The sequence below is a fragment of the Erinaceus europaeus genome, chromosome 2 (genome assembly GCF_950295315.1).
Source record: "Erinaceus europaeus chromosome 2, mEriEur2.1, whole genome shotgun sequence".
Lineage (NCBI taxonomy): Eukaryota > Metazoa > Chordata > Mammalia > Eulipotyphla > Erinaceidae > Erinaceus > Erinaceus europaeus.
Genome location: NC_080163.1, coordinates 193,839,334 through 193,851,775, shown reverse-complemented (window position 1 = coordinate 193,851,775; position 12,442 = coordinate 193,839,334). Strand labels below are relative to the sequence as shown.

Below are 12,442 nucleotides of genomic sequence, written 5' to 3'. Positions count from 1 at the left end.
GGAGGCATGTAGTGGTGAGAGTAGATCAAGGACATCCTCAGGACACATGGAGAACTTCCAGGAGATAGCTGTCAGTCGCTCTAGTTGTTTTTTTTAAGTATTTATTTTTTTAAGTATTTCCTTTTTGTTGCCCTTGTTGTTTTATTGCTATAGTTATGATTGTTGTTGTTATTAACATCATCGTTGTTGGATAGGACAGAGAGAAATGGAGAGAGGAGGGGAAGACAGAGAGGGGGAGAGAAAGACAGACACCTGCAGACCTGCTTCACCGCCTGTGAGGTGACTCCCCTGCAGGTGGGGAGCCGGGGGCTTTAACCAGGATCCTTACACAGGTCCTTGCACTGGTCCTTGCACTTTATGCCACCTGTACTAAACCCTCTGCACTACCGCCCAACTTCCCAGTCGCTCTGTTTTACCCCTAACTAGAGGATGCTATCAGGAGAAATACAGCACATTTGTTTAAGGATTCCCAGCATTTCTAGCAGGCTTCCCAGGTGGTGTTTTTCCGTCAAAGTCTACACTAAGTGGTTCCATTTGGTACCTAAAACAAAATGCTATCCTCTGCAAAAAAAAAAAAAGAATAAATATATTTCTTTGTTCCAAACAACTAAAAGGACTTCCATAAACAATAAAGGAAAACAAAAGATTTTAAGTAATTGAAAACATTTTTCTTAGAACTGAAACACATTGAAAACTTGGTGGTGGGGAGTCGGGCTGTAGCGCAGCGGTTTAAGCGCAGGTGGCGCAAAGCACAAGGACCAGCATAAGGATCCCGGTTCGAACCCCGGCTCCCCACCTGCAGGGGAGTCGCTTCACAGGCGGTGAAGCAGGTCTGCAGGTGTCTATCTTTCTCTCCTCCTCTCTGTCTTCCCCTCCTCTCTCCATTTCTCTCTGTCCTATCCAACAACAACAACAACAATAATAACTACAACAATACAAAAACAACAAGGGCAACAAAAGGGAATAAATAAATAAAATAAATAAAAATTTAAAAAAAAAAAAAAGAAAACTTGGTGGTGAATTTGATTCCCCAATAGCAAAACAGCTGCAATCATCCAACAACCACAAAGAAACAGAGAAACACTCAAACATCCAACTTAATATCCAACCAATCAGCTCCATTAAAAATTATAGTTCAGGGGCTGGATGGTGCACACATGTTACAATGCACAAGGGCGCAGGTTCAAACCCTGGTTCCCACTTGCCAGGTGGAAGTTTCATAAGTGATGAAGCAGGTCTGCAGGTGTCTGTCTCTCTCCCTCTCTACCTTCCTCTCCTTTCAATCTCTCTCCGTCTCTATCCAATAAAATAAAAAAAATAAAACTTAAACAATTATTTAAAAAAATATAGTTCAGATGCCAGGAGATAACTCAGATACTACAGCACACACTTTATAGTGAGTGAGAACCCAGGTTAGAGCCCCACTCATTCCATGTGGAAGCACCTATATGGATGAAGCTTCATGAGTGGTAGAGCAATGCTCTCTCTTCTCTGTCTCTGTCTCTTTCTATCTCTGCCCTGCTTTCTCTCATCCACTATCAAAAATGACAGAGAAGGAGGAAGCAAGGAAGGAAGGAAGGAAGGAAGGTAGGAAGGAAGGAAGGAAGGAAGGACCAACCCAGCAGGGGCAGTGGAATCAGGCAAACACGGATCCTAGTGATAAACATGGTGGCATAAGAAAATAAAAATTAGGGAGTCGGGCGGTAGCACAGTGGGTTAAGCACACGTGGTACAAAGTGCAAGGACCAGTGTAAGGATCCCAGTTCGAGCCCCTGGCTCCCCACCTGCAGGGGAGTCGCTTCACAGGTGGTGAAGCAGGTCTGCAGGTGTCTATCTTTCTCTCCCCCTCTGTCTTCCCCTCCTCTCTCCATTTCTCTCTGTCCTATTTAACAGTGACAACATCAACTACAACAATAATAAAGAATAATAAGAGCAACAAAAGGGAAAATAAATTTTAAAAAAAGAAAGAAAGAAAATAAGAATTATACTTCCAGAGGCAGCCAATATAGCTTACCTGGAAGGGCACTGATCTTGCCATGCATATAGTCCATGTTCAAGTCTTAATATCAGATGGGTACACTATAATGCTCTCTTACTTCCCGCTCAATGAAAGAAAAAAAGGGCAGGGAAGCAATTACAGAAGCCAGACCTTCCACCTTCTGCAACCCGCAATGACCCTGGGTCCATGCTCCCAGAGGGATAGAGAATAGGAAGGCTATCAGGGGAGGGGGTGGGATATGGAGATTGGGAGGTGGGAATTGTGTGGAATTGTACCCCTCCTACCCTATGGTTTTGTTAATCAATCCTTTCTTAAATAAAAAAGAAAAAAAAGAAAGAAAGGAAGGAAGGGAGGAAGGAAGGAAGGAAGGAAGAAAGAGAGAGAGAGATGAAGAAAGAAAGAAAGAAAGAAAGAAAGAAAGAAAGAAAGAAAGAAAGAAAGGAAGGAAGGAAGGGAGGGAGGGAGGGAGAAAGAGAGAAAGAGAGAAAGAAAGAAAAAAAGAAAGAAAGAAAGAAAGAAAGAAAGAAAGAAAGGAGAGAGAGAGAGAGAAAGCTAGCTAGCTGCCAGGAGTGGCAAATTCATCTTGTAGGCACCAAGCCCCAGAGATTGAGCTGATGGCAATGAAAAAATATATTTTACTATTTAAATTAAAAAGAAACATTAAAAAGTTTGCTAACTTAGATCAATTTCCTAGCAAATGCTAAAACTTGTGGCTTTTTCATTCCATTTATTTCCCTCTTGCCTTGTTCCAACTATTACCAATGGATAAACCCATGAAGCATTATTCTAGCTTAGCTGCTCAGCGCATCAAAACAATGTTCATCCCCTGGTATGTTTGCCTTCTGGTGTTCTTCCCTTCCTTTTGCATTCCTATGTTCTTTCAGCAAATATATATATTTGTCTCTTTTGATGTAGGTCTGCTGGTGATGTTTTCAGTTGTCTTGAGGAGACCTTTATTTCTGCCTTTACTTTTCTTTTCAGCACACTTAAGTTTCTGAATCAAATTCGGAAAATTTGATACGCAGAAGAGAAAACACTAAGCAGAACTTGGACCGGAGTTGGTGTGCTGCACCAAAGTAAAAGACTGTGGGGTGAGAGGTGGGGAGGGAGGGTTCAGGTCCTGGAACATGATGGCAGAGGAGGGCCTAGAGGGGGTTGTATTCTTATGTGGGAAACTGGGAAATGTTATGCATGTACAAACTATTATATTTACTGTCAACTATAAACGGTTGACTATTAATCTCCCAATAAAGAAATTTAAAAAAGAAAGAAGAAAAGCTGATAAGTACTTTCTCCGAAACAAAAGCATCCAATCCTCTATGCACATTGAGCTTTACAGCATGCAGCAAATAAATATACACCCACTGTGGAAGCTGAAAGCTAAGCACTCTGTCTCTATGTCATAAAAGAAAAATACAAGTAAAAAATAAAAGAAGAGGACCGGGTGACAGTGCAGCGGGTTAAGTACCCAGGGCGTAAAGCATAAGGACCTACATAAGGATCCCAGTTTGAGCCCCGGGCTCACCACCTGCAGAGGGGTCGCTTCACAAGCGGTAAAGCAGGTCTACAGGTATCTGTCTTTCTCTCCCCCTCTCTGTCTTCCCCATCTCTCTCCACTTCTCTTCCTATCCAACAAAGATAGCAATAGCAACAACAAGGACAACAAAAGGGGAAAAATGGCCTCCAGGAGCAGTGGGTTCGTAGAGCAGGCACTGAGCCCCAGAGATAACCCTGGAGGCAAGAAAGAAGGAAGGAAAGAAAGAAAGGAAGGGAGGGAGGGAGGAAGGGATGAAGGAAGGAAAGAAGGAAGGAAGGAAGGAAGGAAGGAAGGAAGGAAAGGAGGGGAGGGGAGGGGAGGGGAGGGGAGGGGAGGGGAGGGGAGGGGAGGGGAGGGGAGGGGAGGGGAGGGGAGGGGAGGGGAGGGGAGGGGAGGGGAGGGGAGAGGAGAGGAGAGGAGAGGAGAGGAGAGGAGAGGAGAGGAGAGGAGAGGAGAGGAGAGGAGAGGAGAGGAGAGGAGAGGAGAGGAGAGGGAAGGGAGTCAGGTTAAAAATTGAAAAGGAATGAGCAAAGAATGGCTAACAAGTCAAACTGAAGAACAAACTAAGCAAAAAAACTAGAAGATGTTGGGAAAGTACATAAGGCAAGATGCCAAAGGGACAAAAAGGTAAGTGGAGAAATAGCCTGAGAGAGGAGCACATGCACTGAAACTGAGAAGTCCTAGGTTCCAGCCCTGGCACCTCAAACAGCTAGAGCTGGGCAGTGGTCTGGTCAAAAACAACCTGAAGGTGGCTGGCCAGTGGCACCCCCCACTGAGCACAGGTGTTACCATGCTTAAGGACCCAGGTTCAAACCCCTGGGGCCCCAACTCAGGAAAGAAGCTTTCTGAGTGGTGAAGCAGGTCTGCAGGTGTCTCTCTTTCTCTTTCCTTTTCTATCTGCCTCCACTCTCACTTTCTTTCTGTCCTATCAGGTAATTTCTTTAAAAAGGGAGAAAATGGCAGGAGTAATGGATTTGTAGTGCAGCCAGTAAGCCCCAGAGATAACTCTGGTGGCAATTAAATATATATATATTTTTTTTTTTAATTAAAAAAATGAAAATGGACATAGAAGTAAAGCTGACTTGGGTGTAAAGGGCAGACTTGAAGGAGAAATGGAGGCACTTCATTCCCCTTCTGAATGATGCAAAAGGCACAAATGTCCCTTATTCAAAGGTAACATGACAAGAAAAATAACTGAGAGAATAACAATTATTGTATGACTGCAACACTGCTGTGAACACAAATTGTACAAACTCAATGGGTCTTAGAGTGGATGGGGTTACTAGCATAAAGGTAAATAGTCATGTAAGGACATTAAAGAAACACAGGGAGCCGGGAAGTGGCACACCAGGTTCAGCACACATAGTATGAAGCGCAAGGACATGCACAAGGATCCTGGTTCGAGACTCCATCCCCACCTGCAGAGGGGGGGCAGGGGTGGGAGGAAGACAACAGGACACGCTTCACAAGTGTAAAGCAGGTCTGCAGGTGTCTATCTTTCTCGCCCCCTATCTTCCCCTCCTTTCTCAATTTCTCTCTGTCCTACCCAACGGGAACAACATAAATAAATATTTTTTGAAAAAGGAAAATAGTGGTCGCCTGGAGCAGTGGATTCGTAGTGCAGACACCAAGCCACAGCAATAATCCTGGAGGCAAAAAAAAAAAAAAAGTGCAGCTGACAAAAACTAAGATGAGAAGTCTCATCATGTCCAAATGTATATTTGCATCTTTGGATCCCTACAGTAGAGAAACTATAGATCTCAGAAGACAGTCTACTATGTCACAGTTCTCTAAATCCACTTTTTCCAAGGCAAGGAAGAAACATTTTTTTTTTTCACTGATGTATGCAGCGAAGAATGACTTCAAGGCAATCAGAACCGCAACTGGAAAATAAAAACTGAAGCAAGGGAAGTCTAATTTCACTACAGAAATCAAATTCTACATCTAGTGCACAGTGTGCTTAGTTTGTAACTTGCACATCCATATGCAAGGAAAACTTTTGTATAATGATGAACTATAAGCCTCTGAGTTGGACAGTGTCTACTAAGATACTGCAATAGTACTTCCTTATTTTTTTAAAGATTTTATTTATTAATGAGAAAGATAGGAGAGAAAGAACCAGACATCACTCTGGTACATGCGCTGTGGAGGATTGAACTCAGGACCTCATGCTTGAGAGTCCAATGCTTTATCCACTGCACCACCTCCAGGACCACGCAACAGTACTTTCTTTAATGCTAAACTTGCAAGTTTTTCAGGATAAATAGTCAACTGGCATCAACATGGATTCACTTAGTCTGGCATATACCATGAGATCAAGAAGGGGAAACATATTTCAAATACAGAAAATAACCAGCATAGCCTCACCTCCCACATCAACCTGTAATCCATATTTTCATCCAAGTCTTCAGGCATTTTCTTCTCACCAGCAAACGGCCCAAACTTTTCACCCTGGATAGAGATAATTATATTGACATAGGATTAGTACAACAATCAAGTCATTCTAATAAACCATTATTGATTTTATGGCAATTTTTTTTCAGATCATCAAATCACCTATGATCAAACACATTTGAAATATGAATAAATTTACACAACACAAAATGTTTACATGTTTGAGATTTAATCTAATCTGGTTTTAGCCTTAATTCCTAGCACAGAGGTCAACATAAGAAGGTTTAGTTGCTTAGCATTGAGATTGGACAAGACTCTGGATACAGTACTTCTGAGTTTCAATCCATTACCATCTTCAGCTACTGGATTTAAAATGACACTCACTCACTTTTGTCTGTCTGGAAGAACAAGCAGAGAGTACCTGGTTTCCAAAAAAAAAAATCTAAAATTCATCTCCAAATATGGATTCAGAAGCCCAGCTGCATGTCAACCAGGATGGCCAGATGCTTGCTTTGAATATGAAATCCTGGGCTTTATTAAAGTCTCTAAGATCTCAGGGCCGGCGGGGCGGGGGGAGCTCACCGTGGAAGGTCCAAGTTTACAATGTTTTTATTCAGATTGTTTCTGGGCAAATCAGAGAAGAGATCCATTCATTTGCCACTTACTGGAGTGGCCAGTGATTTTTTTTTTTTTTTTTTTTTTTTTGCTTAATTGGAGCAAGTTTAATAGCATCTTTGACCACATTCTGAAGAAGAGTCATCCAAAAATATTAAGCATGATTATTTTTTTAAACATATGTAATAACTATAAGCATGTGAGTCATTTCCTTTTGTTCTGCTTAAATTATTAGTAACAAGATGAAAGCCAGATTTACTGCAGCCATGGCTCTTATGTAATCATGAGGAACGCACTGGCTAAGGCAGCAAGAAATTTATAAAGTTCTGATCTTTAATCTATCACTTCTTTGTCACAAACTTCTAAACTTCAGCTTCCTCACTCATAAAATATAGAGATTTAATTGAGATGATTTGTAAGATTTCTTCTTTTTATTATTATCTTTATTTTTCAGATAGAGATAGCGAGGAAAGGAGAGACAGAGAGGGAAAGAGGCAGAGAGACACCTGCAGCCCTACTACACCACTTGTGAAGCTTTCCCCCCTGCAGATGGGGACCAGGGCCTAGAACCCTGGTCCTTGCACATTATAATGTGTGCACTCAATCTGATGCATCACCACCTGGCCCTGTTAAGATTTCTTTTGACCCTGAAATTCTACTACAAGAAGTTCCCATAGGCCAAATTTAGACCACTTGAAGGATGAAAAAAGAACAAGACTAGAAGTGATTGAAACACAGTGACAGAATCTTAAATGCAAGAGAAAGAAGAGTATTTCTTAACTTTACTGACCATCTTTAGAGGAAAACAACTTATCAAAATTATTAGAAAGGAAAAGAATGAAGTTTTCAGTCCAACTTTTCCAACTGATGGAGACTAACCATACTATAACAAATACTGATGGAAGGTTCTTCTTTATAGAGAAATGCTATGTTAGAAACAAGAGAGGAATTTTCATATTAACTAACTTTTTTTGAAATGTCTAGCAATAAATGATTAGGCAAGGATTACCAATAGATTCTAAAAAGCAGTGAATAAAAAGGTTGATAGTAAAATAGATATTCATACAATATCAACTGACAGCTTACAGATTAATTACAAAATACCTCTATAATGAAACCAAGTACCCATTCTTGGTATTACTAACCAGAGGAAAACTCCTTTATTATATACCATCTGGCAGTATGAAGTAAACGAAATCACTTCATAATGTATTCAAGTAAAAGAGAAGCATAGTGTCCACATTAGAAGAAATACAGGAGAGCCCTTTTGGCTCTTTGAGCAGCACCATGGCGGTCGGCAAAAACAAGCGCCTTACGAAAGGTGGCAAAAAGGGAGCCAACAAGAAAGTGGTTGATCCATTTTCGAAGAAGGACTGGTACGATGTGAAAGCGCCAGCAATGTTCAACATAAGGAATATTGGGAAGACACTAGTCACAAGAACTCAAGGAACCAAGATCCCATCTGATGGCCTGAAGGGTCGAAGGGTCGTGTGTTTGAAGTGAGCTTGATGATCTGCAGAATGATGAAGTTGCATTTAGAAAATTCAAGCTCATTACTGAGGATGTTCAAGGCAAAAACTGCCTGACTAACTTCCATGGCATGGACCTCACCCGCGATAAAATGTGCTCCATGGTAAAAAAATGGCAGACCATGATTGAAGCTCATGTTGATGTAAAGACTACCGATGGCTATTTGCTTCGTCTATTCTCTGTGGGGTTTACTAAAAAATGCAACAACCAGATTTGAAAAACCTCTTATGCTCAACACCAACAAGTTCGACAGATTCGGAAAAAGATGATGGAAATCATGACCCGAGAGGTGCAGACAAATGACTTAAAAGAGGTGGTCAATAAGTTGATTCCCGATAGCATTGGGAAAGACATAGAAAAAGCTTGCCAGTCTATTTACCCACTTCATGATGTCTTTGTTAGAAAAGTGAAAATGCTGAAGAAGCCCAAGTTTGAATTGGGAAAACTCATGGAGCTTCATGGAGAAGGTGGTAGTTCTGGGAAAACTAGTGGAGATGAGACTGGTGCTAAAGTTGAGCGGGCCGATGGATATGAACCACCAGTCCAAGAATCTGTCTAAACTCAGACTTTTAATAACAAATAAAAAGTTTTATTTGTGAAAAAAAAAAGAAGAAATACAGGAGAGAGAAACTCACTGAATAAGACCCTGGAAAAACAACCAGGTAAAGTTAGATTATTAAGTACCCTTTTATTTCCCTACCAGTGCTATTGCAGGAAATAAATACCTCCACATAACCACATTTGTCCTGACGGCCTTTTTCTTTCACCTCTTTCCTTGTTTTTCTTATAGACAGAGAGAAAAAGGAAGGGAGAGACAGGGAGAGAGGAAGAGAAATACCTGTAGGACTTTTCCACTGCTCATGAAGCTTCTCTTGATGGTGGAGACCAACAGGTACACTCCACCAGGTGTACCACTGTCTGCTTCATACAAACTACTTTAAAAACAACTGGTCCAGGGGACCGGGTGGTGGCACATCTGGTTGAGTACACACATTACAGTGCACAAGGACCCGGTTCAAGTCCCTGGTCCCCCCACCTGCATATCTCTCTGTCTCTCCCTATCTAACTTCCCCTCTCCTCTCAATTTCTGGCTGTCTCCATCCAATAAATAATAAAAGTAAAGTTAATAAAATTTTTTAAAAAGAAAAAAACTGATCTGATCTCTTCAAAAGTCACTGTTATTAAAATAACAATAAGATAAAAGGGTAAGGATGGGAAGAGGAAAAAATTTTAAGATCATAATGGTTTAACCAAATGTATTCAGTGCCCCTTGGTTGACCTCAGCTCAAAAATAAAGAAGTAGAAGAACTGTTTGGGGGAAACTGAAGCAAACTGAATAAAGGCTAGCGTTAGAGGATGTATAGAAAGAACTGTGATTTCTGCCATATGTTCTAACGATATCTTGGCTATTTAGGATTATGTCTTTATACTAAAATATTTATGCATGAATTTCTATAATGTCAGTAATGTACTTTGAAACAATTCAAAAAGTAAAGAAATATATACAAACAGATGAATTCAGTTGTATGAAAATGGATCAGTGTGCAGCTGAATAATTTATAAGTGAAATCGCGATGATTCTTCACAGAAGGGGTCTAGAGTCCCCGCTTTGAACATAATTGTGTTTCAGCCTTAGAGCTACTGTGCATGTGTGTGGTCTGGTAACATGACTGGGCCTTCAACAAAGTCTGTTTCTAAAAGGTTCAATGCGAGAACATCCATCTTCCTTCCCTACTGTGATTGCCTCCGCAGAGACAAGTTACCTCTGCATAACCATTCCCTTTATAAGAGGAAGTGGATCGTATGGAGGGTTCAAGTATTCAAGAAAATAATAATAATAAAAATAAAAAATGACATCTACCAGCTTCCTGCTTAGACAGGGAAAACTAAGAATCTGCATGCTCTTCACTGAGATCTAAATCAGCTGGTTGGCAAGTCGACCCCACTGCCTTACTTACTTCCTTTTCCTTCCTACTTGGAATAAATGCATGATAGCTGGGGTTAAATCAGCTACTTGGGGGGGGGGGTAGATAGCATAATGGTTATACAAGCAGACTCTCATGCCTGAGGGTACAAGGTCGCAGGTTCAATCCCTCATACCACCCTAAGCCAGAGCTGAGCAGTGCTCTGCTAAAAAAAAGGGGTGGGGGGATGGCCAGTAACAGCAGGTTAAGCACACATGGCACAAAGTGTAAGGATCCTGGATCGAGCCCCTTACTGTCTACCTGCAGTGGGGGTTGCTTCACAAATAGTGAAGCAGGTCTGCAGGAGTCTTTCTGTCCCCCTCTGTCTTCCCGTTCTCTCTCGATTTCTCTCTGTCCTATCCAACAACAGCAATAACAACAACAATAATAAATACAACAACATAAATAATAAATACAACAACAATAAACAACAAGGGCAACAAAAGGGATTGAGCCCCAGCAATAACCCTGGAGGCCAAAAAAAAAAAAAAAAAACAGAGAGAGAGAGAGTAAAAGATGTACAAAAGCTTCTGCTCTGTTGTTCCATGCCACTGTACTACTGCTAGCAAATGCCTCCTGCAGACTGCTTATGACAGGGAAAATATACCCCAAGGTTTACATCACTACAGCTGTCTCCGTTACCCTCACTCAGCAGATGCTAGGGAGAAGAAATGATGGGTGTGGACTTAAGCATTCTTTAAGAAATGTATCAGTTATGAAATGATTCTCTGGGCCAGGGAGATAGCAACAGGCTTTTATGTCTGACCCTTAGCAGATCCAGGTTCATTCACTGGAACTACCAGTACTAGACAAAGCTGAGCAGTGGTCTGGTCAAAAACAAAAAAAATTTACAAATGACAGTGCTACCAGACTCTCCATATCAGGCCCAGAGACAAATAGGCTGCACCCTCTTCTGCATGGAGGCACCAAGGAAGTGCCCTGTGCACCTGACAGACCTCAAGTGCCCCACCCAGAGATAGGCAGCCTTCATGCGGGACATGACTCTGCCACCGACCATCCTGAGGACACCCCTCATTCTCCCTAAGCCAGTGACTCACTAAGTGTCTTGCTGAATAACTGAGCACACTGACCACACAGGGACCATTTGGTGTGTGCCCAAGTGATCTTCTCTTGGTGTGAAATACCACTAGCCAACTACCCATCCCTGAAACCACAGGGTAACCTCAGGTGTGTTGGCAACAAATAGAAACGGGAGATACAGATAGAAAAGAGAGACACGCTGGGAGTATGGGTCAACCTGTCAACGCCCACGGTAGGCGGGGAAGCAATTACAGAAGCCAGACCTCCCACCTTCTGCACCCCATAAAGAATTTTGGTCTATATCCTCAGAGGGGGAGAAATGTAAGGGGAAGATGACCAGAGGGCTCTGAACTCCAATTCCATGAAGATCCAAAGAGAACAGAAGAAAAAGGGAAGAACATTCAGAAATAGCAATAGGGGTAGGTGTGAGTTAGAAAGGAAAAGAAGGCAGGAATATAGGGGGGAAAGGGGCAAATATATATAAATATAGTTACAGAAATAATAGTCAACCCGTATCTGTGACCTTGAGAAAACTATTACAGTTTGAAGTAGAGGAAATAGGGACACAGAATTCTGGTGGTGGGAACAGTGTGGAGTTCTATCCCTGTTATCTTATAATTTTATGACTCAACATTAAATCACTAATAAAGTAAAATAAAATAAATAAAAATTAAAAAGAATTGGCTGTAGTTGTTATTACCACACAGGACTAGAATGTCAAGTTTCTGAGAAAACACTACCTTTAGTGGATTAGTTGTTTCCCCCACCCACCCCTCCTTTTTTTTTTTAATCTGCAAAAACACAAAATTGCAAGCAGTCATTTCATGGAGTATGTGTGTACACAAAAGAGATGGCACATAAGCAGACAGGGCTAGGGGACTGATTTCCTTCTGGTCTTGTTTCCAGATTACTTACCATCAGTCACCAGGAGATAAAAGCAAGCATCCACTGGCAAAATTTTAACCCCAGCAGAAAGATGCATTAGTTCTTTAAAAGAGTCACCTTCGAAAGGGATCAACAGAAAACAGGATGCTGGGAGAGGCCTGTCCATTTGCATTTGTATTTATGCATAGTGATTTCTCCCTCTATGCTTTTTCTTGGCATTTCCTTGTTCTTGTATGTTTTATACTGTACAACCTTTTTTCATAAATATCATTTTTTAAATTTTTTAATATTTTATTTATTTATTTTCCCTTTTGTTGCCCTTGTTTTTTATTATTGTAGTTGTTGTTGTTATTGATATCGTCCTTGGATTGGACAGAGAGAAATGGAGAGAGGAGGGGAAGACAGAGAGAGGGAGAGAAAGACAGACACCTGCAGACCTGCTTCACCGCCTGTGAAGCAACTCCCCTGCTAGTGGGG

The 12,442-nt window shown here is 41.4% G+C and overlaps 1 protein-coding gene and 1 pseudogene across 8 annotated transcripts in view; one reads left to right on the top strand and one right to left on the bottom strand.

Moving 5' to 3' along the window:
• PRDM5 (PR/SET domain 5) overlaps positions 1 to 12,442 on the bottom strand; it is a 181,940-nt gene that overhangs the window by 164,197 nt on the left and 5,301 nt on the right. For all 8 annotated transcript variants that reach the window (XM_060186090.1, XM_060186091.1, XM_060186089.1 and 5 more), the window contains one exon: positions 5,904 to 5,987. In XM_060186090.1, coding sequence (XP_060042073.1) covers positions 5,904 to 5,987 — 84 coding nt within the window. The remainder of the gene's footprint in view (positions 1 to 5,903; positions 5,988 to 12,442) is intronic.
• LOC103121732 (small ribosomal subunit protein eS1-like) lies at positions 7,798 to 8,690 on the top strand (annotated as a pseudogene).